General features: G+C 45.6%; 1 protein-coding gene across 12 annotated transcripts in view; it reads left to right on the top strand.

Moving 5' to 3' along the window:
* The window catches only part of OBSCN (obscurin, cytoskeletal calmodulin and titin-interacting RhoGEF), a 407,958-nt gene that overhangs the window by 82,298 nt on the left and 298,209 nt on the right, over positions 1 to 27,451 (top strand). For all 12 annotated transcript variants that reach the window (XM_073629454.1, XM_073629462.1, XM_073629460.1 and 9 more), the window contains exons 6-14: positions 1,363 to 1,629; positions 7,473 to 7,742; positions 7,918 to 8,193; positions 10,897 to 11,172; positions 13,068 to 13,343; positions 15,624 to 15,899; positions 17,687 to 17,962; positions 24,455 to 24,730; positions 26,196 to 26,471. In XM_073629454.1, the coding sequence (XP_073485555.1) occupies positions 1,363 to 1,629; positions 7,473 to 7,742; positions 7,918 to 8,193; positions 10,897 to 11,172; positions 13,068 to 13,343; positions 15,624 to 15,899; positions 17,687 to 17,962; positions 24,455 to 24,730; positions 26,196 to 26,471 (2,469 nt within the window). The remainder of the gene's footprint in view (positions 1 to 1,362; positions 1,630 to 7,472; positions 7,743 to 7,917; positions 8,194 to 10,896; positions 11,173 to 13,067; positions 13,344 to 15,623; positions 15,900 to 17,686; positions 17,963 to 24,454; positions 24,731 to 26,195; positions 26,472 to 27,451) is intronic.

Raw genomic sequence — 27,451 nt, 5'->3', positions numbered from 1 at the left:
ATCTCTCCTGTGGGCTCTCCCCAGCACTGGGTGGGCAATATTGCTTAGGAGTCCCCGCCAGTGCCATCCAGCCACTCCGTGGTTTCCCCTGCCTGCCGGGAGGTCAGCTCAACTAACACCTGCTGCACCTCTCTCAATGCTCTCATGATCCCCACCGAGCCCCGTCCCCTCCGCTGTACTCACACAGGCCACACCAGAGGGACAGGCTGGAGCAAGGGAGTCCCGGGAGGGGGGCCGCAGAGAGGAGATGTGACAGTGGTCAAAAAGGGTTCCTCAAGAGTGGGATTTTAAATGGACCCCAGGCAATGGTGAGTATAAAAATGGCAACATTTGTTTTGCAGTACAATAACATACAACATGAAAAACATAAATAGCCAATGATAAAAACATATGCACTGTTTGTGTAATCGAAACGCGTCAGACACCAGTCTGTGGGCCTCCTTCCTTCCTTCAGTTGGTCTTCCATACATATGTTTTTTTCATTGGCTATTTATGTTTTTCATGTTGTATGCTATTGTACTGCATAATACATTTTGTCATTTTTATACTCACCATTGCCTGGGGTCCATTTAAAATCCCACTCTTGAGGAACCCTTTTTTTAATATATGTATTTGGGATGGGAGGCACAGGCAGTTTAGTCTTTTAGATGAGGCAAATCCTTTTTCAGATGTGACAGTGGGGCGCGCAGCAGAACACATCGTAGGATTGGCGGCACAGCACCCGCAGCGGATGTGTTCCCGGGACAGCCGGCACTGAACGGGGGGCGAGCGATCAGGAGAGGAGAGCCGAGCTCACACACGCCTGGGGCTTCACCGCACCGGGACAGAGGCCTTGACTGCGCCCTAGGTGTTAGTGCGCCCTAGGCGGCTGCCTAGTTTGCCTAGCGATAGCACCGGCCCTGTATGTAGGTATAGGACACACCCCCTTAAAGGAAAATTATACAAAAGAAAATATTAGTTAAACCTGCAAGGTTTTTTTTTTTTACCACTACTATTCCTTTATATCGGCTTTTGAAATTTACAATTGCAACAAGTTAGAAATCAGATGAAAGGTTTAGCGCTGGGAAACACTTTTTGAAAGATAAAAAGTGCATTTTATATACAACTATATAAATCAGACCAAAATGAGGGACAAATGAGGAGGAAAGAGCATCAAGGTCCTGTGCCGAGCGGCTGCCCTGCTGCATTGTGAACACAGGAAGTTGGCCGCTGGGCGCCATTCAGCGATCGCTTTGCATTTCGCCAATGACTGTGAAGCATTCTCTGATTGGATGATAGTGGAGTGGCAGGGCATCAATGGAGGTCTTGTATAAGGTCCCAGGCTTTCAGAATTCATAGTACTTGAATGATTGTTTCTTCTAGAACCCATCCCAGCCATTAGGCTTCCTCTGAGACCTGTTGAGGTCACCGTGGGTGCAGAAGCAACGTTCTCCATCGACCTCACCACCTCATCTTCTGGCATTTGGACGGTCAACGGTAGGGTCGTTGAAAACGGCGAGCAGTATCTGGTGAAGCGGATAAAGAACACGCACATGCTGGTCATCAAGACTGTCGACCAACTGTTTGACCAAGCCGAAGTGAAATTCACCTGTAAAGGCATCGAGAACAGCACCAAACTCCGAGTGAAAGGTAGATCCTGATGACTTTCTTCAGCTGACCATACACGTTACATACCGATTGCACAATCTCCTTTAGATCTACCAACAGATATGTCCGGGTAGGGCCTGCCCTGGGTGGAGGTGCGGGTGCTGTCAGAGCACTCATGCTTCAAAAATAATTTTAGGCCTAAAGATTACATAACCCCAAAACATGATATATTTTCTAAAAGCAGACACCCCAGAGAATAAAAAAGTGGTAGTTCCAATTTTGTATGCCGCATGATATTACCGCAAAGGTCTAGGAAACGCAACAGTTAAGTAAAAAATACACTAAAGTTCATTTTAGGGCACACACGCAAAAAAAAAAAAAAAAAAATAGCCAATTTTTTGGTAAAATATAAAAGATGAGGTTGCACCGAGTAAATAGATACCTAACATGTCAAACCTTAAATTTGCGTGCGCCCGTGAAAATGGTGACAAACTTCTGTACCTTATATTTTCCATAGGCGACACTTTAAAAGCCCCCTATAGGTCATCAGTTTAGCATTCCGAAGGAGGTCTGGTGTTAAAATTATTACTCCCACCCCGGCGTGCGCAGCGATATGTAACATGTGTATTCCAGTCAACATTGTCATGCATGCGTGCGTTGATGTTTGTATATGTGGGGGTGAGGGGGCTTTAAAAAAAAAAATTTTGGGGGGGGGGGGGATTTTATGTGTTTGGATGTAACTTTTTCTAAATTAAAAAAATATATAAATAAAAAAATAAATAAAAAAGTCCCCTATGTGAAGATTTTTTTTGGTGACAGGTTCTCTTTAATGGGACATCCAGGGTATAAAAGACCCCCCCAATGTCTCCGCTGTGCTCCACTGAATGTAATGCAGTGGCAGCGAAAGGGTTGGCGGTGAAGAGGCGACATATCACCTCCCAGCCATCTGTCAAATGCCCTTTGAAAAACGATCCACCCCAGATCGCTTTTCAGAGGGCAGGGCAAGCATAAAGGGGCCCTTAGTCCTTTTATGCAGTCCAATAGGCTTTAAGTTACCTTTTTGAAAAAACCTGCCCTTTTTTTTTTTTTTCTTACCATTTATGTCTTATTAGGGTGTTTTCGGTCCCATTCACACCTTGGCATCCTGGTGCATTAATTTGTATCATTTGCAATTTTTTCTTGCATTAAAACGGTAGAAAAAAAAAAAAATCCCCTGCAAGGCAATGTCATAATGTGCTAGTAGCACATTATGAGAGACCTACCCCAAAACGAAGCCCTCCAGTGCCGCGCTATCACCGCTAAGAGGGCTTCCATCTTCCCCTGGTCTTCCTTTCAGATTCGCAGCCTACACGAGCGGCCGGGTGGCGCGATGACATCACTCCCGCGCATGCTCGCGGTGTGCCACCTTTTTACCGAATGGGCTCTGAAGGTAATTCTAGCACCAGACCTCCTCTGTAAATCTAAAGTGGTAACCTGTAAAGGCTTTTCAAAGCGTCTCCTAAGGATAGTAAAATTTTGTAAGATTTACGGGCGTGTGCAATTTTTAGGCGTGACGTGTTTGGCATCAATTTACTCGACGTAACTCCATCTTTTGAATTTTACTAAAAAAAAAAATTGGGTTATGTATTAATTTTTTTTGCAATAAAATGAAATAAAATTTAGTTAAAAAGAAAAAGTTGCGTTTTGAAAAACCGCTGCGCAAATACCGCGTGACGTAAAAAAATTACAAAACCTACCAATTTATTCTCTGGGACTTCTGCTGTAAAAAAAAAAAAACATAATGTTTGGGGGTTCTAAGTAATTTTCTAGCAAAAAAAAAATTGTTACATGTAAACAAAAAGTGCCAGAAAAAGCCCGGTCCTTAGGTTTTTTTGGCATGATTAGTCATATCTTCAATCTTCAATGCCAACATTTCACCATTTCTGCCAGGGGATGCAAACTTTTGAGCACAGCTATATAAATTCTCCAAATCTTGCTAAGATCTGGATTTCCCACTGAAGAATAAAAACTCCCAGATGTTAGACCATTGGTACTAAGTCTAGGTTCACACCTATGCATTTTTGCAGTTTGCAGAAACGCATTACAATCCTTTTAATATGGTTTCCTATGGTACGCGTTCACATCTATGCATTTTTCAGCTGGTGCATTTATGGAAAGGGTCAGGAACTTTTTTTCCCCCAGCAGACTGCGTTTTCCATTTGAGGCTCGATTCACATCTATGCATGTTGCTTTTGAGCGTTTCTGCAGTGTTTTTTGAGGTGCTTGCCGCGTTTTTTAACATGCGTTTTTGCCGCGTTTTGCGTTTTTTTTTTTTTACAGTGTTTTTTTTAATACTGTATACAGTGTTAAAAAAAATGAAAAAAAAACCCTGCAAAACGCGGTAAAAATGCGGTTGCGTTTTTGGATGCGGGTCCATTGAATTCTACGCTGCATTGTGCATGAAAAAAAGTCCTCGACCCTTTCCAAAAATGCAGAGGCACAAAAATGCATTGATGTGAACATGTTCCATAGGAACCCATGTTAAAAAATTCCCATGCATTTCAGCAAAATGCATCAAAAAACATATTAGTGTGAATGGAGCCTAATAGACTTCAATGGACCCGCACCAAAAATGCAAGCGTTGCGTTTTTTACATGCGTTTTTGTGTAGCTGGTTGTTAAGGAGTGGGCCGGGAAGCTGGCAGAGGCATCCCTAACAATCAATGAGTCATCAGCTGTCAGTGGGGCTCCCCGCTGACAGCTGAATGTAAAAATAGGAATTGCCGGTAAAAAAAAAAGGCAAATAAACTGCATAGGGTCCCCCCAATCCATACCATGCCCTTTGGGTCTGGTATGGATTTTGAGAGGAACCCCACACCAAAATGTAAAAAAAAAAATAAAAAATGGCATGGGGTCCCCCCAAAATCCATACCAGACCGTTATCCGAGCACGTAGCTCAGCAGGTCAGGAAAGGGAGGGGACGAGCAAGCGACCCCCCTTCCCTGGACCATATCAGACCACATTTCCTCAACATGGGGGGGGTCATCTGGTTGTTGTTTTGTGTAGCTGGTTGTTAAGGAGTGGGCCGGGAAGCTGGCCACAGCATCCCTAACAATCGATGAGTCATCAGTTGTCAGCGGGGCTCCCCGCTGACAGCTGAATGTAAAAATAAGAATTGCCAGCAATAAAAAAAAAATGGCCAGCTTCCCGGCCCACTCCTTAACAACCAGCTACACAAAACAACAACCAGCTAACCCCCCCCCCCCATGTTGAGGAAATGTGGTCTGATATGGTTCAGGGGAGGGGGGCCGCTTGCTCGTCCCCTCCCTTTCCTGACCTGCTGAGCTACATGCTCGGATAAGGGTCTGGTATGGATTTTTTGTTTTACATTTTGGTGTGGGGTTCCTCTCAAAATGTAAGAAAAAAATGGCGTGGGGTCCCCCCCAAAAATCCATACCAGACCCTTATCCGAGCATGTAGCCCAGCAGGTCAGGAAAGGGAGGGGATGAGCAAGCGCTCCCCCCCCTCCTGAACCATATTAAACCACATGTCCTCAAAATGGGGGGGTTACTGTGGCCCTGCCCCCCCAACGCACCTTGTCTCCATATTGATAAGGCCTCTTCCCCAAAACTCTGGCTCCTGGCAGGGGGCTTATTCAGAATCTGGAAGCCCCCTTAAACAAGGGGGGCCCCAGATCCCGCCCCCCCCCCCCCATGTGAATGAGTATGGCCCTTACCCATGCAGCAAAAAAGTGTAAAAAGTGAGTTAAGACACATTACGCCGTTTTTTTTTTTTGGCGTTTTTTTTTTTGGCGTTTTTTTTTTTTGATTCTTGTTTTTGCAATCAGCTTTCAGCCGGGAACCCCACTGGCGGCTGATGACTCATCAGTTGTTAAGGTAGCGGCGGCCGGCTTCCCGGATCGCTCCTTAACAACCAGCTATACACGCGCATGTTCAAAAATGCAAAACACACCGCAAAACGCGCTTGAAGACCTCATCATCTGCAACCGCATAGATATGAACCTAGGCCTAGATGAAGCCTGATGGGATAAATGTAGGTGAATCTCATGACTATCGTTCCTAGGCAAAAAAAAAATGGCGAAAGTCAACCGAATCGAAAAATTTTAAGCTGCATTTTTGCTTGGCTCAACCTCCGCCAAGGGCTCTTCCCCCGAGACTGAATTTAGAAAGTATGTCATTTGGTCCTAAAGAAGGCAAGCATGTGTCTTCTATCAGGAATGGCAGCAGATTATAATCGCATTCCATTAATGTGAGTCAGATGCTTGTCCCCGGGACCGGCCAATGATCCGCTGGGCGCAGGGCTGTGGTTGTCCTTTATTTAAATGCTCAAATATTATCAAAGGCAGAGCGTTGAGTGGGGAGGGGGACACAGGACAGGAAAGGTTGTGCATGACGGGTATGTGACATCAGACCCCCCACCCGAGGAATGTCCTCTAACTGCCAATCTGGCCAACAACTCTGCAGCTGTTTAGAAGACGCATTGACATATTGTCATCTGTCAGGCCCGCCGTTAAAGGGCAATTTAGCCTACGCCATCGTTTTTATTAATACAAGTACGCTAGAATGACCATTGTTGTAATGTGCTGTTGTGTCGTTAGAAGGTTCATACCCCTAAAATGCTTCCCCAGTCTGTCTGGGTTCTTGCTGGAGGTCTACTTTAAGCCACTTAAGGCTTTTTTTTGGGAAATCCAATTATGAGATCTTTCAATGTCAGTAAAAGACTGGGAGAGCAAAACCTTTCAGCAGAGTATTTCAGGAGAGGAAAGCTTGATAGAGGAAGGAGCAGAGTCCCCCAGCAGTGGAGTGTCAGGAATCGGCAGTAGGGATGGCCAAATTTGCGTAGCTACACGATGAAACTGAGACCAGACTATATACTGTATATATTTAACTACCTTCTGCCCACCCACAGTAGATTTACTGCGGGTGACTGGTACAGGCAGGCCCAACAACCTACCTGTAAATCGCCGGGGTTTGGGGCCTCCTGCTGGCCCGTGTTGTCACTGGTTGAAATTAGGTAATCGACTGTGTCCAATCACAGATAGAGTTCTGTGTTTACAAAAACACTGAATTCTGGGAACGAGGACCAGAGATCTAACACCGACTAAATACCCTCCCAGCAGCCAGCACCGGGTGGAGCTGATTACTGGGATCTGCTGGCTGCTGGGAGACACTTCTGCTCTGGAAAGTACAGTGACACCAGCAGGTGATCCAGGTCTTGACATGTAGAGTATTTTAGCAGAGGAGAGTTAGATAGAGGAAGGAGCAGAGTCCTCCAGCAGTGCAGAGTGTTTCAGGAGAGGAGAGTTGGATAGAGGAAGAAGAAGAGTTTTCCAGCAGAGCAGAGTATTTCAGGAGAGGAGAGTTGGATAGAGGAAGAAGCAGATTCCCCCAGCAGTGCAGAGTATTTCAGGAGAGGAGAGTTAGATAGAGGAAGGAGCAGAGGCTTCCAGCAAATCAGAGTATTTCAGGAGAGGAGAGTTAGATAGAGAAAGGAGCAGAGCATTCCAGCAGAGCAGAGTATTTCAGGAGAGGAGAGTTGAATAGAGGAAGCAGCAGAGTTTTCCAGCAGAGCAGAGTATTTCAGGAGAGTAGAGTTAGCTAGAGGAAGGAGCAGAGACCTCCAGCAGTGCAGAGTATTTCAGGAGAGGAGAGTTGAATAGAGGAAGGAGCAGAGGCTTCCAGCAGTACGGAATATTTTGGAAGAGATGTGGTTGCCAGCAACCTGCCCACTTGTGTCTGATTATGTGTCTTCATTGATATCCAGATATGCTCTGGATATGGCATAGGAGATCTTCGTTTGTGAGGATGTATCTTGCAGCTTGTCTTCTGATCATGCACACACAACAATTTCCTCTCATACAATCTAACATTTCTATTTGTCCATTAGCTCTTCCCCATTTCACAAATGCAAAGAAAGCCAGTGAGCTGAAGGTGAATTCTGGGGAGCAAGTGGAGCTGTTCTCAGAGACTTCAGAGGAGAACATCAGGGTAGCGTGGTACAAAGATGGGAAGGAGATACGGCACTCCAAGAAGTTCCTCCAAGATGTCCATGGAAAGCAAAACAAGCTCACCATCACCTCTGTCAGGAAGGAAGATGAAGGGACGTACTCATGCAGTGTCGGGAATGACTCCGTCACGTTCACATTAAAAGTTACAGGTAAAGGAACCTTGACTTGTTCTACAAAGCCTAATTATAAGATGGCCATAAACTGGCCTAATGATGTTCCAGATGTTGAGTTTTTTTACAGTTATTTCTGATCACTAAGGAAATGGAGTCACTTGTTATTTCAGAGAGAAATGTTCCAACCTGATGTAACTTTTTCCTATTTTAGAACCAGAACCATCCTTCACCAATCTGGACAAGGTGCAGAAGGAGGTCCATGTCAAACTGTCGGAGAAGGCCACCCTGAGCTGTGAGGTATCCCAGGAGAAGACAGAGGTCAAATGGTACAAAGAAGGGAAACTGATCACCTCCAGCAAGAAAGTGAGGGTGGAGACTGAGGGTAGATCTCGGCATCTGGTGGTGGAACAGGTGGAGAAGAAAGATGCCGGAGAATATACGTGTGAGGCTGCCGGACAGAAGATCAACTTCAAGATCAAAGTCAAAGGTATTAGAAATGACATGGAGCTGCATGTTATACTCACCTGCGCCTCCCCTTTCAAGATATATGAGCATCCCCCCCAAAAAAAATGTGCAATAATCTGCATAAATAGCCCCTAAGCATAAATTCCCCCTTCTCTCAGTACAAATCCGCTCCCTCTGCTAAAATCCCCGCATCCCCCAAATCCCCCCAGCAAAATTGTCCCCCCCAAAAAAAATCAACGTGTGCCGGGACTACGATGCATATTAGCCCATTATGCTTTTACTTTGCAGGGGAATAAAGAGGAAGTAAAACCCATCAGGGTTTACTTCCCCTTTAACCCCTAATCCCTACCCCTAATCCTAGCCCCTAACCTAACAAAATAATTAAAGCGTTTGTTAACCCAAAAAAAATAAATAAAGATCCTGTTCCCTTAAAGCCTGTTATACAGCACAGTTCTTGTGCTGTGCCATTTGGACCCCCGTATCACCTGAAATACCTGACTGATCCTGTCTGGCTATACCCTCCCCTCTGCCAACAGACCATGATAATCATGGCTGCTGAGCCCTGACATTGTGGCCGGTTTGCGTAATTCCGTCATCCGCAGCCTGCTATTTGTCTCCTGTGTCCTTCTCCCCCCTGCTCCCCCCTCCCCTCTCTCCCTGTCTCTGCTCTACCAGTGTATGCCCCCCGCACCCCACCGCCCCACCCCCCCCCCCCCGCTCCTGCTGCTCTCATTTCAGCTATTAAATGCTGCCATCCTCTCTGCACCATTATAAGAAGTTTCCCTGTTCTGTAAAAAAAAAAACTGCCCGATTGTACCTGTTGTTGGCGGCTCGCCACTCTCTCTATCTCCCCCTCCTCCCCGGCTGATGTAAGCAGGAGGACTCGGCCACGCCCACTGCAGCTGTGAGTCGGAGAGACAAGGGAGGAGAGGAATCAGCTGAGTGCCAGGAGCAGAGCTCATACAGGTACAATTTGCTGGGCTTTTTTTTACAGAACACAGGCACAGGGAAACTTCTTATAATGGTGCAGAGAGGATGGCAGCATTTAATATACGTGGATTAACAATGACCTTAAAGTAATAATTAAATAAATAAATACATAAATAAATAATAATAAATTAATACATGAACCCCTAGTCCTAACCTTTAACACTTTAATCCCTTGCCAAAAAAAAAAATAAGTAAATACATTACATAAATCAATAATAATTATAAATAAATAATAAATAAAAGTAGATGAAAAAGCTGAAAAACATAGCAACAAATGACGAAACAGATGATATTTTTCTCTATTGACTAATTAACCTCTTGACATCCGCACTATAGCCGAATGACGGCCACAGCGCGGAACTGAATTTCTGGGAGGCCGTCATATGACGGCCCACCCTGTGCACGCGCCCTGCAGGGCGTGCGTGGGGCGGGCTGTGATCACCGAGTCACTGAGACTCGGGTGATCACCGATCCGAGTAAGGGGCCGGTCCTGGCCCCTTACCATGTGATCAGCTGTCAGCCAATGACAGCTGATCACATGATCAAAACAAAAGCTCAGTGATCGTTTTTTTTCTCCTCATGCTGGCAGCCTGAGGAGAAAAAAAAGCTGATCACCAGCTCATCTGCAAGGGACATCGGTCCCGAAGAGGAAGAGGCAATTATGCCTCATCTGTGCCACCTGCCATTGCCACCTGACAGTGCCCACAGTGCCCACCAGTGCCACCTATCAATGCCCATGAGTGCCACCTATCAATGCCCACAAGTGCCACCTATCAATGCCCACCAGTTTTGCCAATTAGTGCCACCTAGCAGTGTTGCCAATCAGTGTAACCGATCAGTGCCCATCACTGCCACCCATCAGTGCCCATCAGTGCCACCCATCAGTGCCCATCATTGCCACCTATCGGTGCCCATCAGTGCCGCCTCATCAGCATACATCAATGAAGGAGAAAAATGACCTGTTTTAAAATTTTATAACAAAATATATTAAAAAAAAAAAGGTTTTTTTTTTAAATTCGGTCTTTTTACATTTTTTTTAACAAAAAATAAAAACCGCAAAGGTGATCAAATACCACCAAAAGAAAGCTCTATTTGTGGGAAAAAAAATATAAAAAAATTTAATTTGGGTACAGTGTTCTATGACCGCGCAATTGTCATTCAAAGTGCATCAGCGCTAAAGGCTGAAAATTGATGTGGATAGGAGGGGGGTTTAAGTGCCTAGTAAGCAAGTGGTTAAAAAACTTCAGAGCTTAAAAACGCTTTAAAACACTTGAAAAAAAAACGATCAGAAACGAGCAAACGCTTGAAAAAAACGCCCAAAAAGAAACGCTCAAATTTCAGGTGTGAATGCAGCCTGCAGTTCCGGGTGCAACGCCACATGGCATGACTGCGAGGGTGACATTCTGACCACCACTGTTCAATAGAGCTTAGTGCTTTATAGGACAAAGTAGATACAGTACATGGTTTGTGCTCATGAGAGCTTACCTTCTAATAGGAAAAAGAGTTATGCCCATTAGGGACATTTTCCCCACTGTCCCCCACCAATGTAAGGGGCATTTCCTCAAAGACCCCTGATGGACTAATCTTAGAAGGGGTTCCCTGAGACCTGAAAATTATTTCAAAGGTTCCTTCGGGATAAAGATGTTGAGAAAAGCCGATCTAGAATCTTCCATAAAAGCACTGTTGTACCATTAAACTTGAAATTCCTAACACTGATATCAATGATATTTTACAGAACCCGAGCCTGCTTTCATCAACCAAGAAAAAGTACAAAAGGAAGTGACAGCCATCCTAAACGAGTGCGCCACTCTCTGTTGTGAGGTATCCGATGGAAAAGCAGAGGCGAAATGGTACAAGGAGGGGAAACTGATTACCTCCAGCAAAAAGCAGAGGCTGGAAGTTGAGGGCAAATACCGTCGCTTGGTGGTGGAGCAGGTGGAGAAGAAAGATGCTGGGGATTACAGCTGTGAAGTGGCTGGGCAGAAGATTAACTTCAAGATTAGAGTGAAAGGTGAGAGGCAATGGATTGGCCATTGGATAGGATAACTGGGTTGTACTGAGTTTCCTTTTTACGTTTGCCTTGTAAATAAAAATCAATATACAATATATATATATATAGCACCCTCCTAAGTAGTGTATATTGTTAGGTAAATTTTGTAAGCTCCTCTGTAATCAGTGCAGCTGGGTTTGATTATTCAGACCTTCTCAGTGTCTCCGAGGCTGTTGCCCTGATTGCTTCCCCCTGTATTCTAGTGGATTTTAGAATCCTAGTGGGAGGAAGAACAGCGTAAGCAGCTTGAATATTTATGGAACGCCAGTCAATCCCTAGTGAGGTGTGCCCCGAAGGCGATGAAATAGCAAATAAATAGTCTGGGGCCTAGGGCAAGAGGTGCAGAGTTCCTGGGTCCAGTCCTGCTGGAGGAGACCCCCATGCAGGGGCTATGCCCCGAGGCAGGATTTCTGGAGGTGCCATCTAGAAGGCATAGAGGTCCCAGCGGAGGTAAAAGTTGAAGTCCTGGAGTTCGTTTGGGTCTGGAGAAGCTCACGGGAGAGTACCAAGAGGACTTTGGGGGGGAAAGGTGTTCAGCTGTCCAACAGTGGTGTGAGTACATATTTCTTTCACTGGAGAAGTGGCCGGTGGATATCAGAAGGCTGAAACCGATGATCATGTTGCTGTGTGAGTAAATGACCTGGTGCTGGAAGTTAGCGACTGTGTTTTTTTTTGGTCCTTTGGTAAAAGTCCTAGTCACCTGTCAGCATTAGAGACTCTGTGGGACATTTTTGCATTGCTCAGAAAGCTAGAGAAGAGTCCTCAAAGTGTTCAGAGAAGAGTCCTCAAAGTGTTCAGTTCATTTGTTTTGGGCTATACCATTCTCCCCTCATCCCCAACTCGAGTTCCAGTAGCAACAGGGTACTCCCTAATGGGTTTCCCAAAACAACTAGACCTTTTTTAGTGTTCTGTCAGCAGTCAGCCTTTTCACCCAGAAACAGACTCCCACAGCAGAGGGAGACAAAGAGAGAGCCTTGAGCATTAGTCAGAATGCTTTTATAAAGGTCTGTGGACAACTGAAACTAATAATAAGGTCTGGCCACCAGATAACATGTGGACCTAGGAATGAAGGCTTTATCAGACCCAGAGTTTTTAAAGCCTCCAGCCTCCAGAACCCATGTATAGGTGAGAAACCCAGATACATAACTTTTTTTCAAGGGTCCTCTGGTTAGGTCCTTCTACTTTTTACGCAGTGGCAGTGGGTGGTTCCATGATACAGCATTCATATAGACGCAAAAGAGTAGCACTCTGAGCCCAGATCGGTGTGATGATGTCAATCTGCGGAGGTCCATAACAGCCAGGGTTTAGAAGAAGTGGGTTGAACAATGCTGGCTGTTATTGAACCTAGAAAACTGGTGATGTCCAGTGGCTGAAAGTAACTACATCATTGGACAGCTCTGGAATGAAGATAAATATTGCAGCAAAAACTGCTTTTCTTATTGTTACTGTTGCTTTAAGACACTTCTTAGCCACCAATCAGCTTCACTGAACTTGAAAGTTCGGATTTGGTGGGTGTGGGAACATAACTTCAGGTCCTAATAAGAAAATGCAAATAAGAAAATGATACAAAAAGCCTCAAAATATTCTTAACTACTTAAATTGAAATTACTATGGAATGGAGATTGGAAGCTGCTTTTTATGCTTCCCTAAAGTAATGCCAAGTCTTACATTTCTCTGTCAAATGTTGGCATGTCTATGGCACATAACAGTTTGGAGCTTCATCGGAAGATAAAAGTCTTAATATTTAGTCTAGATTATTTGCAACTGAAAACTGAATTAGAAATTATATATATATATATATATATATATATATATATATATATATATATTATATGTTGCTTGAATTGCCTTTTCAGAGCCAGAACCACCATTTTCTAACCTGGACAAGGTCCAGAAAGAGGTCCAGGCTGTGCTGTCAGAGAAGGCCACTCTGAGCTGTGAGGTGGCCCAGGCGAAGACAGAGGTGAAGTGGTACAAGGAAGGGAAATTGGTCACCTCCAGTAAGACAGTGAAGGTGGAGTCTGAAGGTAGATCTCGGCGTCTAGTGGTGGAACAAGTGGAGAAGAAAGATGCCGGAGAATATACCTGTGAGGCTATTGGACAGAAGATCAACTTCAAGATCAACGTCAAAGGTGAATAAACCCTTAACTTCATGATTTGAGTGGTTTGTAGGAATATATCAGTGCAGTGTTGTTCCTATATACCAGTATAGTCATTTATTGGTTATTTAGTTTACAACGGGACCTTGCTATTTCTACTGTGAACACCAGGACTGCTGCTGTTGACTATAACATCCTCTGCCTGCAGATCAGTTTGCTTAGGAATACTTGTTTGTCTATTTAACATTCCACCCAGGGAGAATGTGTGGCGCCTAAAACGCATTGGTTCTCCTTTGCCCTGCTTGTTGCAACCAGTTGAACTGGAAACGACATTGGACTCCAAGGGGCTTTTTAATTTGGTGCTCTCTTTGACCTATTACACTACGTTTCTATTGCTGTTTGTGTCCCTGTTGGGGAGATACAAAATAAAAGTGACTGAAAATCCAAGTTTTATAGTTGACTGGAGTTGAGAAACACTGGTCTAGAGAACAGGATTGGCAGGCTTACAACAAGGACTTGTGTTTTCGTAACAGTTGTACAAAAATGGAATTCCCCTACTTTGGAAAGAGTCTCCAGAATAGGAAATGAGAAAAGTCTTCCCAAGAGAGCACAAAAACAAAAAAACTGGCCGTTCTAATTGTTTTCTACTCTATCCAAAACTGAGAAATAATGGGGGAGATTTATATAGCACCCTCCTAGAATACGTTACTACAGAGGCTCAGGTAAATGTAGTCTTTTTATAGCTCCTCTGTAAACATTGGAGCGGTGTGTGATTATCTTTGGTTGTTCTGGGTTTCACTGGCTGCATGCTCAACTATTTCTCCCTGTCTTCTAGAATGTAGTGGGCTGAAAGAGGCAAACCCTGAGCCTGAATATTTATGCAGCCTCAACCAATCCCTGAGGGGCAGTGGCAAGTAGGTGGCTGAGAAGAGCATAAATAGTTTAAGGCCTGGAGAAGCAGGGTTATTGTCCAGGAGGAGAAGATGCCTGCCTGAAGGACGGCTGCCTTTCCGGGCAGAATAGCTGCAGTTGGCAGGAGTTCTTCAAGGTCCCAGCTCAGTGGGAGCTGGGGGGCCTACTGTCAGGTGTTCATTAAGGTTCCAACTCAGTGAGAGCCTATTTTCTGTAATTACCAAGGTCCCAGCTCAGTGGAAGCAGTGGGACCTCTTTTCTGAGAGCAGTTGGAGCCAAATCAAGGGGAGATTTGGCCTGGAGATTCACAGGAGAAGTGTCTGGCCGATATTGGATAGGAGGTATTCAAGTATCTGGAGAGAGGCCTGGAAGTACGATCCTAGTAGCCTGTTTTAACCCCTTGTGAGACTGTGCCAGTGTTGCTGAAGTGTGATTTGCCATGCTGGGAGCCCCAGGATTGCTTGTGTCTTCTGCCTCTGCCAGGAGGGAGGTTTCCCTAAAGAAAGTAGTAGACAGAATAGAGAGTGTCCTCTAATTAATCTGTGCACTCAATTTGGAATATTCCAAAGCCCCCCTGGACCCCAACCAAGTTCATCAAGCATTAAAGCATAACAAGACACTCCTGGTATGGTCATTGATTGGTATAAATGCCCAAGTGGTTGTGTGCCTGGCTGGCTGTGCCCCTGAAAGGAAAGAGAACCTGGGACAAATCAGTGGGACCGTCAGGGGTCTGAGTTGCTTTTACTAAAACTGGAGAGTGCAAAATCTGGTGCAGCTGTGCATAGTAACCAATCAGCTTCCAGGTTTTATTATCAAAGCTTAATTGAACAAGCTAAATTTAGAAGCAGATTGGCTACTATGCACACCTGCACCAGATTCTGAATGCCCCAGTTTAAGTAAATCTTCCCCAAGTTGTCTAAAGATTAATTTTCGGTAGTGTTTGACATACTCCAGACCTATGTTTTGTATCTGGTTTGCTGTTTGTTCACAATGTTGATGTCCACCTTGACCTAGCTCCCTCCTATAAGACTACCTTCTATAAGTACCCCCTCCTCCCATCCGTCGGCATGCAGAGCATCCAGTCTGACTGAAGTCTGATTTTCACCCTCAGCCGAGAGCAGTAGCAATGGGTTTAAGTTATAATTGTGGACAAATTAGAAAATATTTTATTGATATTTGAAGGAACATATTAGTGATCTAAAGTTTAATTTAATTCAAATGCCATGAATTGTTGTTTACAATTTCATATGAGGAAGATTCTGTAGTATAGTTGTAGGTTGCGTCCCTCAAAAAGGCTTTTCACAAAATCATGAAGAATAAAAGAAGGCGATACAACTGTTGTGGATGTGCTCAGAATCCAAAAGCAATGTTTAGAAAACATGAATATCATTTTTTTCCCAGAACGGGAGGCAGCATTCTCCAATCTGGACAAGGTGCAAAAAGAGGTCCAGGCTGTGTTGTCAGAGAAGACCACCCTGAGCTGTGAGGTGTCCCAGGAGAAGACGGAGGTGAAGTGGTACAAGGAAGGGAAGCTGATCACCTCCAGCAAGAAGCTGAAGATAGAGACTGAGGGTAAAACTCGGCATCTGGTGGTGGAACAGGTGGAGAAGAAAGATGCCGGAGAATATACCTGTGAGGCCGCCGGACAAAAGATCAACTTTAAGATTACCATCAAAGGTAAGATTCATTTTAGTTTTTTGCTTTAGAGGATGTTGAGTTGCAAATTAGAGAAAATCTCAACTAAACCTTTTGTTTAAATAAGCTAAACCCAATCCAAGTGCATCAAAACAAAATGTACCAAAGTTTTTCAGTTAGTTTTCTTTAGAAAGCAGCCACAGCCTGTAGATTAGCCTATTCTTTGTGAGCAATCTGTAGAGATTTAGAGAAGCACTTTTGCCCTTTGTGTGGAAGCAGTGGTCTATCTGTAAAGGTCACCCCTTACTGAGTCGCAGCTAAAGCTCTGCAATTGGAAGCATGAATTTTGCTGACTGCAGAGCTCTAGCTCTGACTCAGCGGGAGGAGTGTTAGACCTCTGAAGAGAGCCCACTGCATCCACACAAACCACACCAAGAGCATAATTCCTTCTCTGCAAAATACTGGCAGGGGACAGGATTTTCTACTCAGGCTGTGACTGCTTTCTAAAGAAAACAAACTGTAAGACTTTGCATATCTTTTCAGTTGAGCTTTAAAATTTATATTTGTATTCTGGGGAGATTTATACTCACTCCCTGCTCTGTCTTACACCTGCTACCAGGAAATTAAGTGAGGAGAAATCTGTCCAACTCAGATAGCAATAAAAACATTGTGTCATCATGGTCAGGGGTCAGGCTCGGAGACCAGTAGCTATATCAGTATAGAGGTAGCCACCGACCAGTAGGATAGGTATTTAAGCAGGTCACCCTGGCGGATGACGCGGGCTCACCAGAGGTGCGGGGCCTAAGTACTAACTGGTATTCCACAGAGCTCCTGATGGTGGAGATGTGTTTTGCTGCATGCTAGTACCAGCTTGCGGTCCTCAGGATCACCCCACCAGGAGGTGAGCAAAGCGGGGCCCAGTAGCAGATAAAGGAGGTAGGGATCAAGCAGAAGCATAGTCGAGGAACAAGCCAAAGGTCGGTAACAAGTGGTTCCAGGATGGGCTCAAGCAGAAGCGTAGTCGAGGAACAAGCCAAAGGTTGGAAAGTACGGATGGCAGCAGGAGCAACAAGAGTGAGATATCTGCTGGAGAGAGCGCAATAATCTGGCAAACAGGAAATGCAGGAAGACAGTTCATGGGAGGATCAAAGAGTTCAAGGTTAATGAGCAACAAGGTTCAAGGCAAGGCAAGATTATCCAAGGGATTGTCAGGGCAGCTGTCCAGCATCTCAGGTGGCTCAGCAAGGAGAGACATCACCAGACACAGCTGAGGTCTCAGGTTCAGACCCCGAGTCCTGACAGATTGGGGTTGATTGAGAGTGCAAAATCTGGAGCAAGAGAAGTTCTAATCCTTCCTTACTCAAGTTAGAAGTTTTAGCTAGAATTCTGCTTTTAAATGGAGAAACATGAAGTGTGTAGACAATTTTTTAAAAAACATTTTTTTTTGTTGAAGTGTAATAAACACATTACATCACAGTAACAGAAAAACAAAAAAAAAAAATAAAAGAAATAAAAACAGAATCAAACAAGCTACAAAAGCCCAATAGGCCAGGAGTAAGGGTCAAGCAGGACCATGAAAGAAGACAACGTTTTTTGAAAAGTTAAAAATTAAAGTTACAGTCCAGAAACCTTTACCTAAAATAGAAGAACTCTTCAACTTTATCTTTGTAGGACACCAAAATATGTTTTGAGGAGGTAAAGGATCCTTCTCCTTACTCTTAAAAAATGCAAGAGCAAGACTAAAATTCAGAGTCCTATGTATCAGGTTTCTCTGCATGGAATGGGATGTTAAAAATCCAAATTTACAGAATATGAATATCGTTTTCTAGAACCAGAACCAGCCTTCACAAATCTGGACAAGGTACAGAAGGAAGTCCACGTCAAACTGTCAGAGAAGACCACCCTGAGCTGTGAGGTCTCCCAGGAGAAGATGGAGGTGAAGTGGTACAAGGACGGGAAATTGATCACCTCCAGCAAGAGACTGAAGGTGGAGTCTGTGGGTAAATCTCGGAATTTGGTGGTGGAACAGGTGGAAAAGAAAGATGCTGGAGAATATACCTGTGAGGCCGCCGGACAGAAGATCAACTTCAAGCTCAACGTCAAAGGTAATTTTTTTTCTCCTGTTTTTAAAGTTAGTTGCAAGAAGGTGGATAAAACTAGTTGTCACTGGACAAATGCGTCATACTTCCATATGAGTTGCCTTCCGCGTAGCGAAGTAGCGAGTAGCGAACTAGGCAGCCACCTAGGGCACACTGCCGCCTAGGGTGCAGCCACAGCCAGTTGTTGCTGGGTCCAAACCTCTCCCCAGAGCGTCCTGCACTAATAACCAGTCAGCGTCCCTGTTACCACAGCCATGTCGCACAGCGACAGCGCAGGCTGTGTAGTAGTCTCAGAAATCTCTAAATGCACAGTGGGTGACAGCATCCACCGCCGCCCTCTGTTCTCAACCTTAGGGTTTGGTTGCTGGGACTACCCATGTCCTAGCAACAAATCAAGTGCTTACCCCTCCACTAGGCCCTGGCATTCAGAAGAGGAGGAGGAAGAAGTTCCTCCTCCAAACCTATCTGGTCCCAGTGCCCAGCCTTCCAGCTTTCACCTCTTCTGTAGCCGACTACTGCAGTGCAATGAGAAGGAACGGATCCTGATGTAAGCTATGGGTCTTCACAATACTCCCTCTTCTCCTTCCACTACCCCAACTAGTCTCTTAAACTTCTCCACTTTCCTTACCCCACTCTGCTCTTCCCTTCTAACTTTGGGAACCCTACTGAATGGGAATGGGCTCTAGGGACCTGACGTTCCTTGATATGTTAAATATAAAGTTTCTTCAGGCATCTGTAGCTCTTGAATGAGTAAAAACTGAAGGAGTGAGCAGTGAGGCAAGTGAATATAAGCCCTCTCCCCTGCAGATCCTGCTTTTTGACCTTTTCAAATTCAACAATTTTAAAGAGGAGTTCCGGCCCCTCCACTAAAAAAAATGAAGTCAAAATTAAGTAAATACTGTAGCTGCTGCCTTTTGCTATTAGGGCACTTACCTGTCCAGGCATCCAGCGGTGTCCTCACCCGAGGCGATTCTTGAATTTGCTCTCGGGTGCTGGGGCCGCCTTCTTGGATATGGGAAACCAGCAGGCAAGCCTTGTGGCTTCACAGCCGGTTTCCTACTGAACTTGCCCAAATCACACTCTGCTTTGTGAATGGGCCAGCTGCGGAGGGAAGGAGGGGGGGCAACAGCTTAATGAGACGGAAGTGGGAGCGGGTTTCCTGTCAAAACTAGGAACCCGTTCCCCCCCCCCCCGCAAAAGGTGCCAAATGTGGCAGCGGAGGCAGAGAAGCAGAGCTTCCCCTTTTTGGGCTCCTGTATGAATTAAGTATGCAAACTCTGGTTGCAAGCTTTATTCATAAATAAATTGTAACAATATTGTTGTAATGTATTTCAATTTAGTGCTTATGTGGAAAACAAAGAATTTAAAGAGGCGGGGGTTAATGTTGACTTCAGCTGTAGCTCTTGAACGAGTAAAGATTTAAGAAATAGGTGGTAGAACAGAGGAGTACAAACCCTCTCCTCTGCAGATCCTGCTTTTCGACTTTTTTTTTTTTAACACATTAACTTTAACCACTTCTGCTCCAGAAGGTTTACCCCCCTCCCCTTCATGACCAGGCCATTTTTTGTGTTGCAGAACTGGGGCAATTTAACTGACAATTTCACGGTCCTGTGACGCCGTACCCAAATAAAATTGACGTCCTCTTTTTCCCACAAATAGAGCTTTCTTTTGGTGGTATTTGATCACCTCTGCGGTTTTTATTTTTTGCGCTATAAACAAAAAAGTTTAAAAAAAAACAATATTTTTCATTTCTGTTATAAAACACAACAAAAAAATGTAAAAAATCTAATTTCTTTATCAGTTTAGGCCAGTATGTTTTCTGCTACATATTTTTGGTAAAGAAATATCCCAACAGGTGTATATTGATTGGTTTGGGCAAAAGTTAGTGTCTACAAACCAAGGGATACTTTTATGGAATTTTTATTTATTTATTTTTTACTAGTAATGGCGGCGATCAACGTTTTTTTTTTAGCGGCACTGCGACATTGCGGCGGACACGTCGGACACCTAACTGACACTTTTTTGGAGACCAGTGACATTAATACAGTGATCAGTGCTAAAAAAATATATACACTGTCACTGTACTAATGACACTGGCAGGGAAGGGGGTAACATCAGGGGCGATCAAAGGGTTACATGTGTTCCTAGGGAGTGATTTCTAACTGTGTGTGGGAGGTGCTTGTACTATAGGAAGACAGAGATCCGTGTTCCTGCTTAGCAGAAATACAGGATCTCTACCTTCCCTTGTCACAGACCGCAGTTCTGCCTCTGTCGGGAACGATCGGCGCCGATTGGCTCTCGCTGTGTCCAGTCACAGCGGGAGCTGGACGCTGGCGGTGCAGATCCGGAAGTGTAGAATCACGTACCTGTATGTGATTCTGACCGTAGGAGCCCTCGCAGTACATATACCTGGGGAGGTCGGCAAGCTGTTAAAGCAGTTCTTGCATGAATGAAGCATGCAAACTCTGGTTGCAAGCTTTATTCATTATTAAATTGTAACATGATTGTTATAATGCATTATACTTTAGTGCTTATGTGCAAATCAGTAAGTTTAAGAGGTTGGGGGCGGAAACCTGGGCTTTTGCAGGAGGTTGTTCCCAAATGAGATTCTCACTGAAGGTGATTTCGGACTTTCATCATCGTATTCTCACTTTTGGTTGTGACAGGTTCACTTTAAGGACACTGGCATCACTTTTTCTTTTAATCTAAGTCACCTTTCTAGCTGTACTGTTACTGTTAATGGCTGTCTCTGGATCAGCAGTATTCTGTATCACACATCCGCAGTGGTAGGGACATTCCTTATTAGTAATCCACCTGTAATGTGAGCCGTCCGTAAAAGTCAGCCAGGATTAGCAGCCACTTTCATTTGACACTCCAATTACTAGTTTACATCTTCATAGACAGCGGGGCGTCACGGCGTCCATTTACCAGGGTACAGATCCCAATATCAGCGATTTTCTCCGCACCCCCCCGAAAGGAGTAAAATGATGGAAAATATTTTTTAAAATTGGATGCCCAAAAAGCTTTATTTCAATTGTTTTGAGGTTGCATGCCAAATGATGGTGCCCCACCCTATGCCAGTGGATACCACACTCCCTGGCCACTTTATTAGGTCCACCTTGCTAGTACCGGGTTGGACCCCTTTTTGCCTTCATTCTTGGTGGAATAGATACAACAAGGTGTTGGAAATGTTCCTCAGAGGTTTTGCTCCATAGTGACATGATAACATCACCCAGTTGCTGCAGATCTGTAGGCTGCACAACCATGATGCCAATTTCCTGTTCCACCACATCCCAAGGGTGCTCTATTGGATGAGATGTGGTGAGTGTGGAAGCCATTGGAGGACAGGGACCAGTGGTGAGATGATTGGAGGTTTGTGACATGGTGCATTATCCTGCTGGAAGGTGCCATCAGAAGATGGGGACATTGTAGTCATAAAGGGATGGACATGGTCAGCAACAATACTCAGGTAGGCCGTGGTGATTAAACAACACTCAAGTGGTACTAAGGGGCCCAAAGTGTGCCAAGAAAATATCCCCCCCACCATTACACCCCCCACCACCAGTCTGAACCGGTGATACAAGGCAGGATGGATCCATGCGCCAAATTCTGACCCCACCATCTGAATGTCGCAGCTGAAATCCAGACTCATCAGACCAGGCAACGTTTTTCCAATCTTCTATTGTCCAATTTTGGTGATCCTGTGCCAATTGTAGCCTCAGTTTCCTGTTCTTAGCTGACAGGAGTGGCACCCGGTGTGGTCGTCTGCTGCTGTAGCCCATCTGCCTCAAGGTTGGATGTGTTGTGCATTCAGAGATGGTATTCTGGATACCTTGGGTGTAACGAGTGGTTATTTTAGTTACTGTTGCCTTTCTATCATCTGGAGCCAGTCTGCCCCATTCTCCTCTGACCTCAGCAAGGCATTTTCCTCCACACAACTGCCGCTCACTGGATATTTTCTTTTTTTTTTTGACCATTCTCTGTAAACCCGAGAGATGGTTGTGTGTGAAAATCCCAGGAGATCAGCAGTTTTTGAAATACTCAGAGCAGCCCGTCTGGTACCAGCAACCATGCCACGTTCAAAGTCACCTAAATCCCCTTTCTTCCCCATTCTGATGCTCGGTTTGAACTTCAGCAAGTCGTCTTCACCACGTCTAGATGCCTAAATGCATTGAGTTGCTGCCATGTGATTGGCTGATTAGCAATCTGTGTTACCAAGCAATTGAACAGGTGTACCTAATAAAGTGGCCGGTGAGTGTATGTAATAAAGAATAAACCTTTTTTCGGAAAATCTGCGTTTGACTCTATTGTTAGGTAGTGGGAAGGCAGTGGCAGTATAAATAGTTACATATTATTAATTAGCAGTAAATACACATCAAAGCAAGCCCTCACTAACCTCTGCAACAGCAGGCGATGTGGAAAAATTCATCCTCAAAAGTCACCAGAGAAGCAGTAACTTCCTTCTAGTCAGGTCTCAGCACCCTGCTCTCCCCCTCTTCCCGTGCTCCTGCTCTGTGTTAGAGATTAGAAAGCTGGAGTCAGTTCTGGGACGAACGGGGTGATCTGAGCTGCTGAGCCACTGCTGGGAGATGGGAGCCGAGTGAGCTGAGCTGCTAAGTCATTGCTGGGACCGGGGATCAGGACTGGCTAAGCTGCCAAGCCACTGCCTGGGAGGGGAAGCGGGAGGGTGAGCTGAGATATCAAGTCATTGGTGGGAGGAGAGGGGGGGGGGGTAGAGTGAGCTGAGCTGATGCTTCACTGCTGGAAGGGGGAGCAGGCGAGTGGAGCTGCTAGGTTACAGCAGGAAGGGGTGGGCAGGGGAAGCTAATATACTGAGGTATTTTAGGGGGGAGCAGGTGGAGCTGAGCTTCAGAGTCACTTCAGGGAGGGGGGGGGGTGAGCTGAGTTGCTGAGTCGCTGTAGGGAAAGGGGGTGGGGGGGAAACGGGGTGCATTGAGGTGATGCTTCACTGCTGGAAGAGGGAGCAGGGGGGGGAGGGTGAGCCAGTGTCGGCGAGGGCAAAGCAGGAGAGTGGGCTGAGTTGCTGAGTCGCTGTAGGGAAAGGGGGTGGGGGGGAAACGGGGTGCATTGGGGTGATGCTTCACTGCTGGAAGAGGAGGGGGGGCAGGGTGAGCCACTGTCGGCGAGGGCAAAGCAGGAGGGTGAGCTGAGATATCAAGTCACTGGCGGGAGGGGGGAGCAGAGTGAACTGAGCTGATGCTTCACTACTGGAATGGGCAGCAGGGGAGTGGAGCTGCTAAGTAACTGCAAGAAGGGGTGTGGGTGGGAGTTATTTTAGGGGGGTGTAGGTAGAGCTGAGCTTTAGAGTCACTTCAGGGAGGGGGGGGGGAGGCAGAGTGAGCGGAGTTTTCTGAGTCACGGCTGGGGAGCGAGGCGAGTTGAGTTGATGCTTCACTGCTGGAAGAGGGAGCAGGGAGAGCTGAGCTGCTGAGTCACTGTGGGGGAAGGGGGATTGAACAGGGTGCACTGAGGTGATGCTTCACTGCCGGAAGGGGGAGCAGGGTGAGCTGAGTCGCTGTGGGGGAAAGGGGTGGGTGGGGGGAGGGCATAGTGGACTGAGGTGATGCTTCACTGCTGGAAGAGGGCGCAGAGTAAGAGTCACTGTAGGAAAAGAGGGGGGAGGGAATGGTGGACTGAGAAGCAGGGGGAGTGGAACTGCTACGTTACTGTGGAAAGGGGTGAGCTAAGTTGCTGAGTCGCTGCGGGGGGAAGAGGTTTAGAACAGGGTGCACTAAGGTGATGCTTCACTGCTGGAAGGGGGAGCAGGGGGATTGGAGCTGCTGAGTCGCTGTGGGGAAAGGGGGTGGGCGGGGGGAGGGCATGGTGCACTGAGGTGATGCTTTACTGCTGGAAAAGGGAGCAGAGTGAGCTGAGCTGCTGAGTCCCTGTGGGGAAAGGGGGTGGGTGGGGTATCAGGGTGCATTGAGGTGATGCTTCACTGCTGTAAGGAGGACCAGGGGAGTGCAGCTGCTAAGTTACTGTGGGAAGGGGAGGGGCAGGGGAATCTCATTTACTGAGGAATTTTAGGGGGGAACAGGGGGAGCTGAGCTGCTGAGTCAGTTCGGGGGGGGGAGAGCTAAGTTGCTTAATCACTACTGGGAGGGGCAGCAAAGGGAGCTGAGCTGCTACTGGGGCTGAGCGCCTGAAAATTAAAGTAAAAGTACTTGTGTTATGAACATTGAGGATGAATTGCTCTACAGTGCCTAAAGCTAAAGAGTTTAGAGAGGGCTTGCTTTAAAGCTTTTTTTTTACTGATGGTTGGGAATATATAAATATATGAAAGCAGAAACTCAATTTACTGCAAGAAAATCCTACAATTGGATTTCCGAAGACAATATCCGTGTCATCAGTCAATGTTTTTCAGGTATAATTGACACATAAGGAATTCTCTGGATTTGGCTTTTACAAGGCATTGACTGAGCCACATGTACAACAAATACAAAATAAGAAAAGTAAGAGATTTTCCTTCCCTATTAGAACCCGAGCCGGCCTTCACCAACTTGGACAAGGTGCAGAAAGAGGTCCAGGCTATCTTGTCAGAGAAGACCACGGTGAGCTGTGAGGTGGCCCAGGAGAAGACGGAGGTGAAGTGGTACAAGGACGGAAAACTGATCACCTCCAGCAAGAAAGTGAAGGTTGAGTCTGAGGGTAAATCCCGCCGTCTGGTGGTGGAGCAGGTGGAGAAGAAGGATGCCGGAGAATATACCTGTGAGGCCGCCGGACAGAAGATCAACTTCAAGATCAACGTTAAAGGTTGGTGGTGTGATAATGGTTGGTGATTTTTTTTTTCCTAACAACAGCTTAAGTGGTTAGCAGGATTCTGAGAACAGATTGCACAGGTCCTTATTCCTTTATGACATTTGTTCATGGTGGTAAAAAGGTGAAATTTTGAGGGCAAATTACATTTTGACATCATTTTTAAAAATCTAAGGGCCTGTGTCGAAAAAAGCTCTTGTTTGTTTCAAAGGGGTTTCTTATCCCAATACAATGTGAATGCAAGACGTGCTTGCAGCAGGTCAAAAGCAGGTCAGAAGAAGCCTCACCTGCAGGTGAAATTCACCTGCCAATGAATTCTGAAAGATCTCAAGCATCTCAAATTGTTGTTAACGCCATAGACGTTGGTGTCATAGACATAGGACCAAACACCATCAACAGGCCCTAAAACTAATACCCTTCTGTTTTTAAATGCCTCTTTATGCATTGGCATACCTCTTTAGATCCAATCTGTCTGGACAGTATGTTAACTTGTTGACTTGGCACCATCCACAGGCAGCTTAACTGTTCAATAAGACACAGTGGTTGAATCTAACACAATTTTATGTTATATAATTGCAGTACAGATGATGTTTTTCCAGTCTTTTGAAGTGTAAAAACACAATGACTTTCTGATTGATTACCTTACATTCAATCTGTCCATATATGGTTCAAATCTCAGCCGGTTCCTGCTGAACTGGCCCGAGATTCGAAACATCTATGGCCGGCTTAACTGAGGGTACATGGAAGAAGTGGAGAGGGTCCAGCTAGCCTAGAACTAAAGCAACTAGCACTAAGCAGGAAGGGAGGACAAAGAAGGAAACCCCCGCTGGTGCTCTTGGCTCCTCCCCCCACCAAGTGTCCTCACAGCAATCCACTTGCTGTGGGGGGCAGTTGTGCAGACTCGATCCCGTTGGCAAACAGAGCAAACAGAGCATGGCTTGGCCCTGCCCCCTACTCTCTCCTCACAGGCTGTGATTGACAGCAACAGGAACCAATGGCTCCCACTGTTGCCTCCATGTCCAGTGAGGAGGGAGAAGTGGAGAGAGCATCTGATCTTGTGCCCAGCGCTGGATTGAGATTGGGCTCAGGTAATTATAGGGGGGGACGGGGGAGGATGCATACAGAAGTTTTTTTTTTTTATCTTATTACAGAGGATACATTAAAGTAAAAAAACTTCTGCTTTTAAAGGTCAGTTCACTTGTCAGAGCATAATTCCAAAACTGTAAATGACGTTTTAGTTAGAATTTGGACTCTAGAATTGAGATCACAGGACTAAAAAAAAAGAGCTTTTCCAAGTCTCTCCACCTTCATCTAAGGACTCTGTTGGGGTTACATTGTTAGCAAACCCCCCTTTGCTTTTGTGCGTTTCATAGAAGGTTTATAGAATCCAGGGAAGTTTCAAACATCTTGTTGCTCAGTTTCCTCATATTTGCAGACTCAAGTTATTGTTTTTTATCTACAGAACCAGAGCCAGCTTTCATCCATCAGGACAAAGTCCAGAAAGAGGTCCAAGTTATTATCTCGGAGAAGGCCACCCTAAGCTGTGAGGTGGCCCAGGAGAAGACGGAGGTAAAGTGGTACAAGGACGGAAAGTTGATCACCTCCAGCATGAAACTGAAGCTGGAGTCTGTGGGTAAATCACGGCGCCTGGTGGTGGAGCAGGTGGAGAAGAAGGATGCAGGAGAATATACATGTGAGGCCGCCGGACAGAAGATCAACTTTAAGATCAACGTCAAAGGTTAGCAGGATCATGGGATATTGACCAATTGGGGAGAGATGGAAGTGCCTAATAAGTGCAGCAGACTGTTTATTAAAAACACAAAATTGGCAACTCACATTGTTAAAAGGTCAACAGGCTCATCAATAATGAAGACCGCTGTTCTGTGTGATTGTCGGAAAACAAGGAGACAGAGATACAGTTAAATTACACTTGTTTAATAATAATAAAAAAAGGTAAACGTAGTCAAAACATAGCCAGAGTTCAGGAACCTTGACAGATAGTCAGACAAGCCAAAACGTCAGGGAGCCAGAAATAAGCGTAGTAGAACAGCAAGCAGGATCTGGAGACAGAAGGAATGTCAGCCAAGCAAGTCACAGGAGAGCGTCTTTAGGGATGTGACCAAGGCGAAGGCAGAGATCATCTTGCCTGGATGGCTTAAGTAGGCAGGACTGACGAGCAGGATATCATCAACAGGTGAGTCACTGTGGAGAGATAGGAGCTGGCAATTAGCCGACAGCTGAGCGGCCAGCTCAGAGAAGGAAGGGCTGAGCCCAGCCCTGAGAGTAATGTCTCCGTCCCTCCTGTCTCTGTGGATAGATGGTGGAAAGATGGCACCTTGAACTTCCGGGTTCCGAGAACCACATTGGAACGCACACTGATGGAAGTGACGTCACAACAGTGGGATGTAATTGGCTACGCGTTTTGAAGCATGTGTACTCCTTTCTCAAGCCAGTATGTATGGCGGAGACACAGCGGAAGTTTGAGGTGCCATCTTTAAACCATCTATCCAGATACACAGAGCCAGCCGGTGCACGGAAGGACGGAGACATTGCACACAGAACAGCAGTCTTATTTATTGATGAGCCTGCTGACCTTTTAACAATGTGAGTTGCCAATTATGTGATTTTTTAATAAACAGTCCTTATGATACACTTAGTAGGCATGTCTCTCTCTCCCCTTTAATTACAGAAACTGCTTCTGCTCTGGGGGGACAGCTG

The sequence above is a fragment of the Aquarana catesbeiana genome, linkage group LG05, assembly GCF_042186555.1.
Source record: "Aquarana catesbeiana isolate 2022-GZ linkage group LG05, ASM4218655v1, whole genome shotgun sequence".
Lineage (NCBI taxonomy): Eukaryota > Metazoa > Chordata > Amphibia > Anura > Ranidae > Aquarana > Aquarana catesbeiana.
Note: the sequence above shows the minus strand (reverse complement) of the source record. Positions and strands in the feature narration are given on the sequence as shown.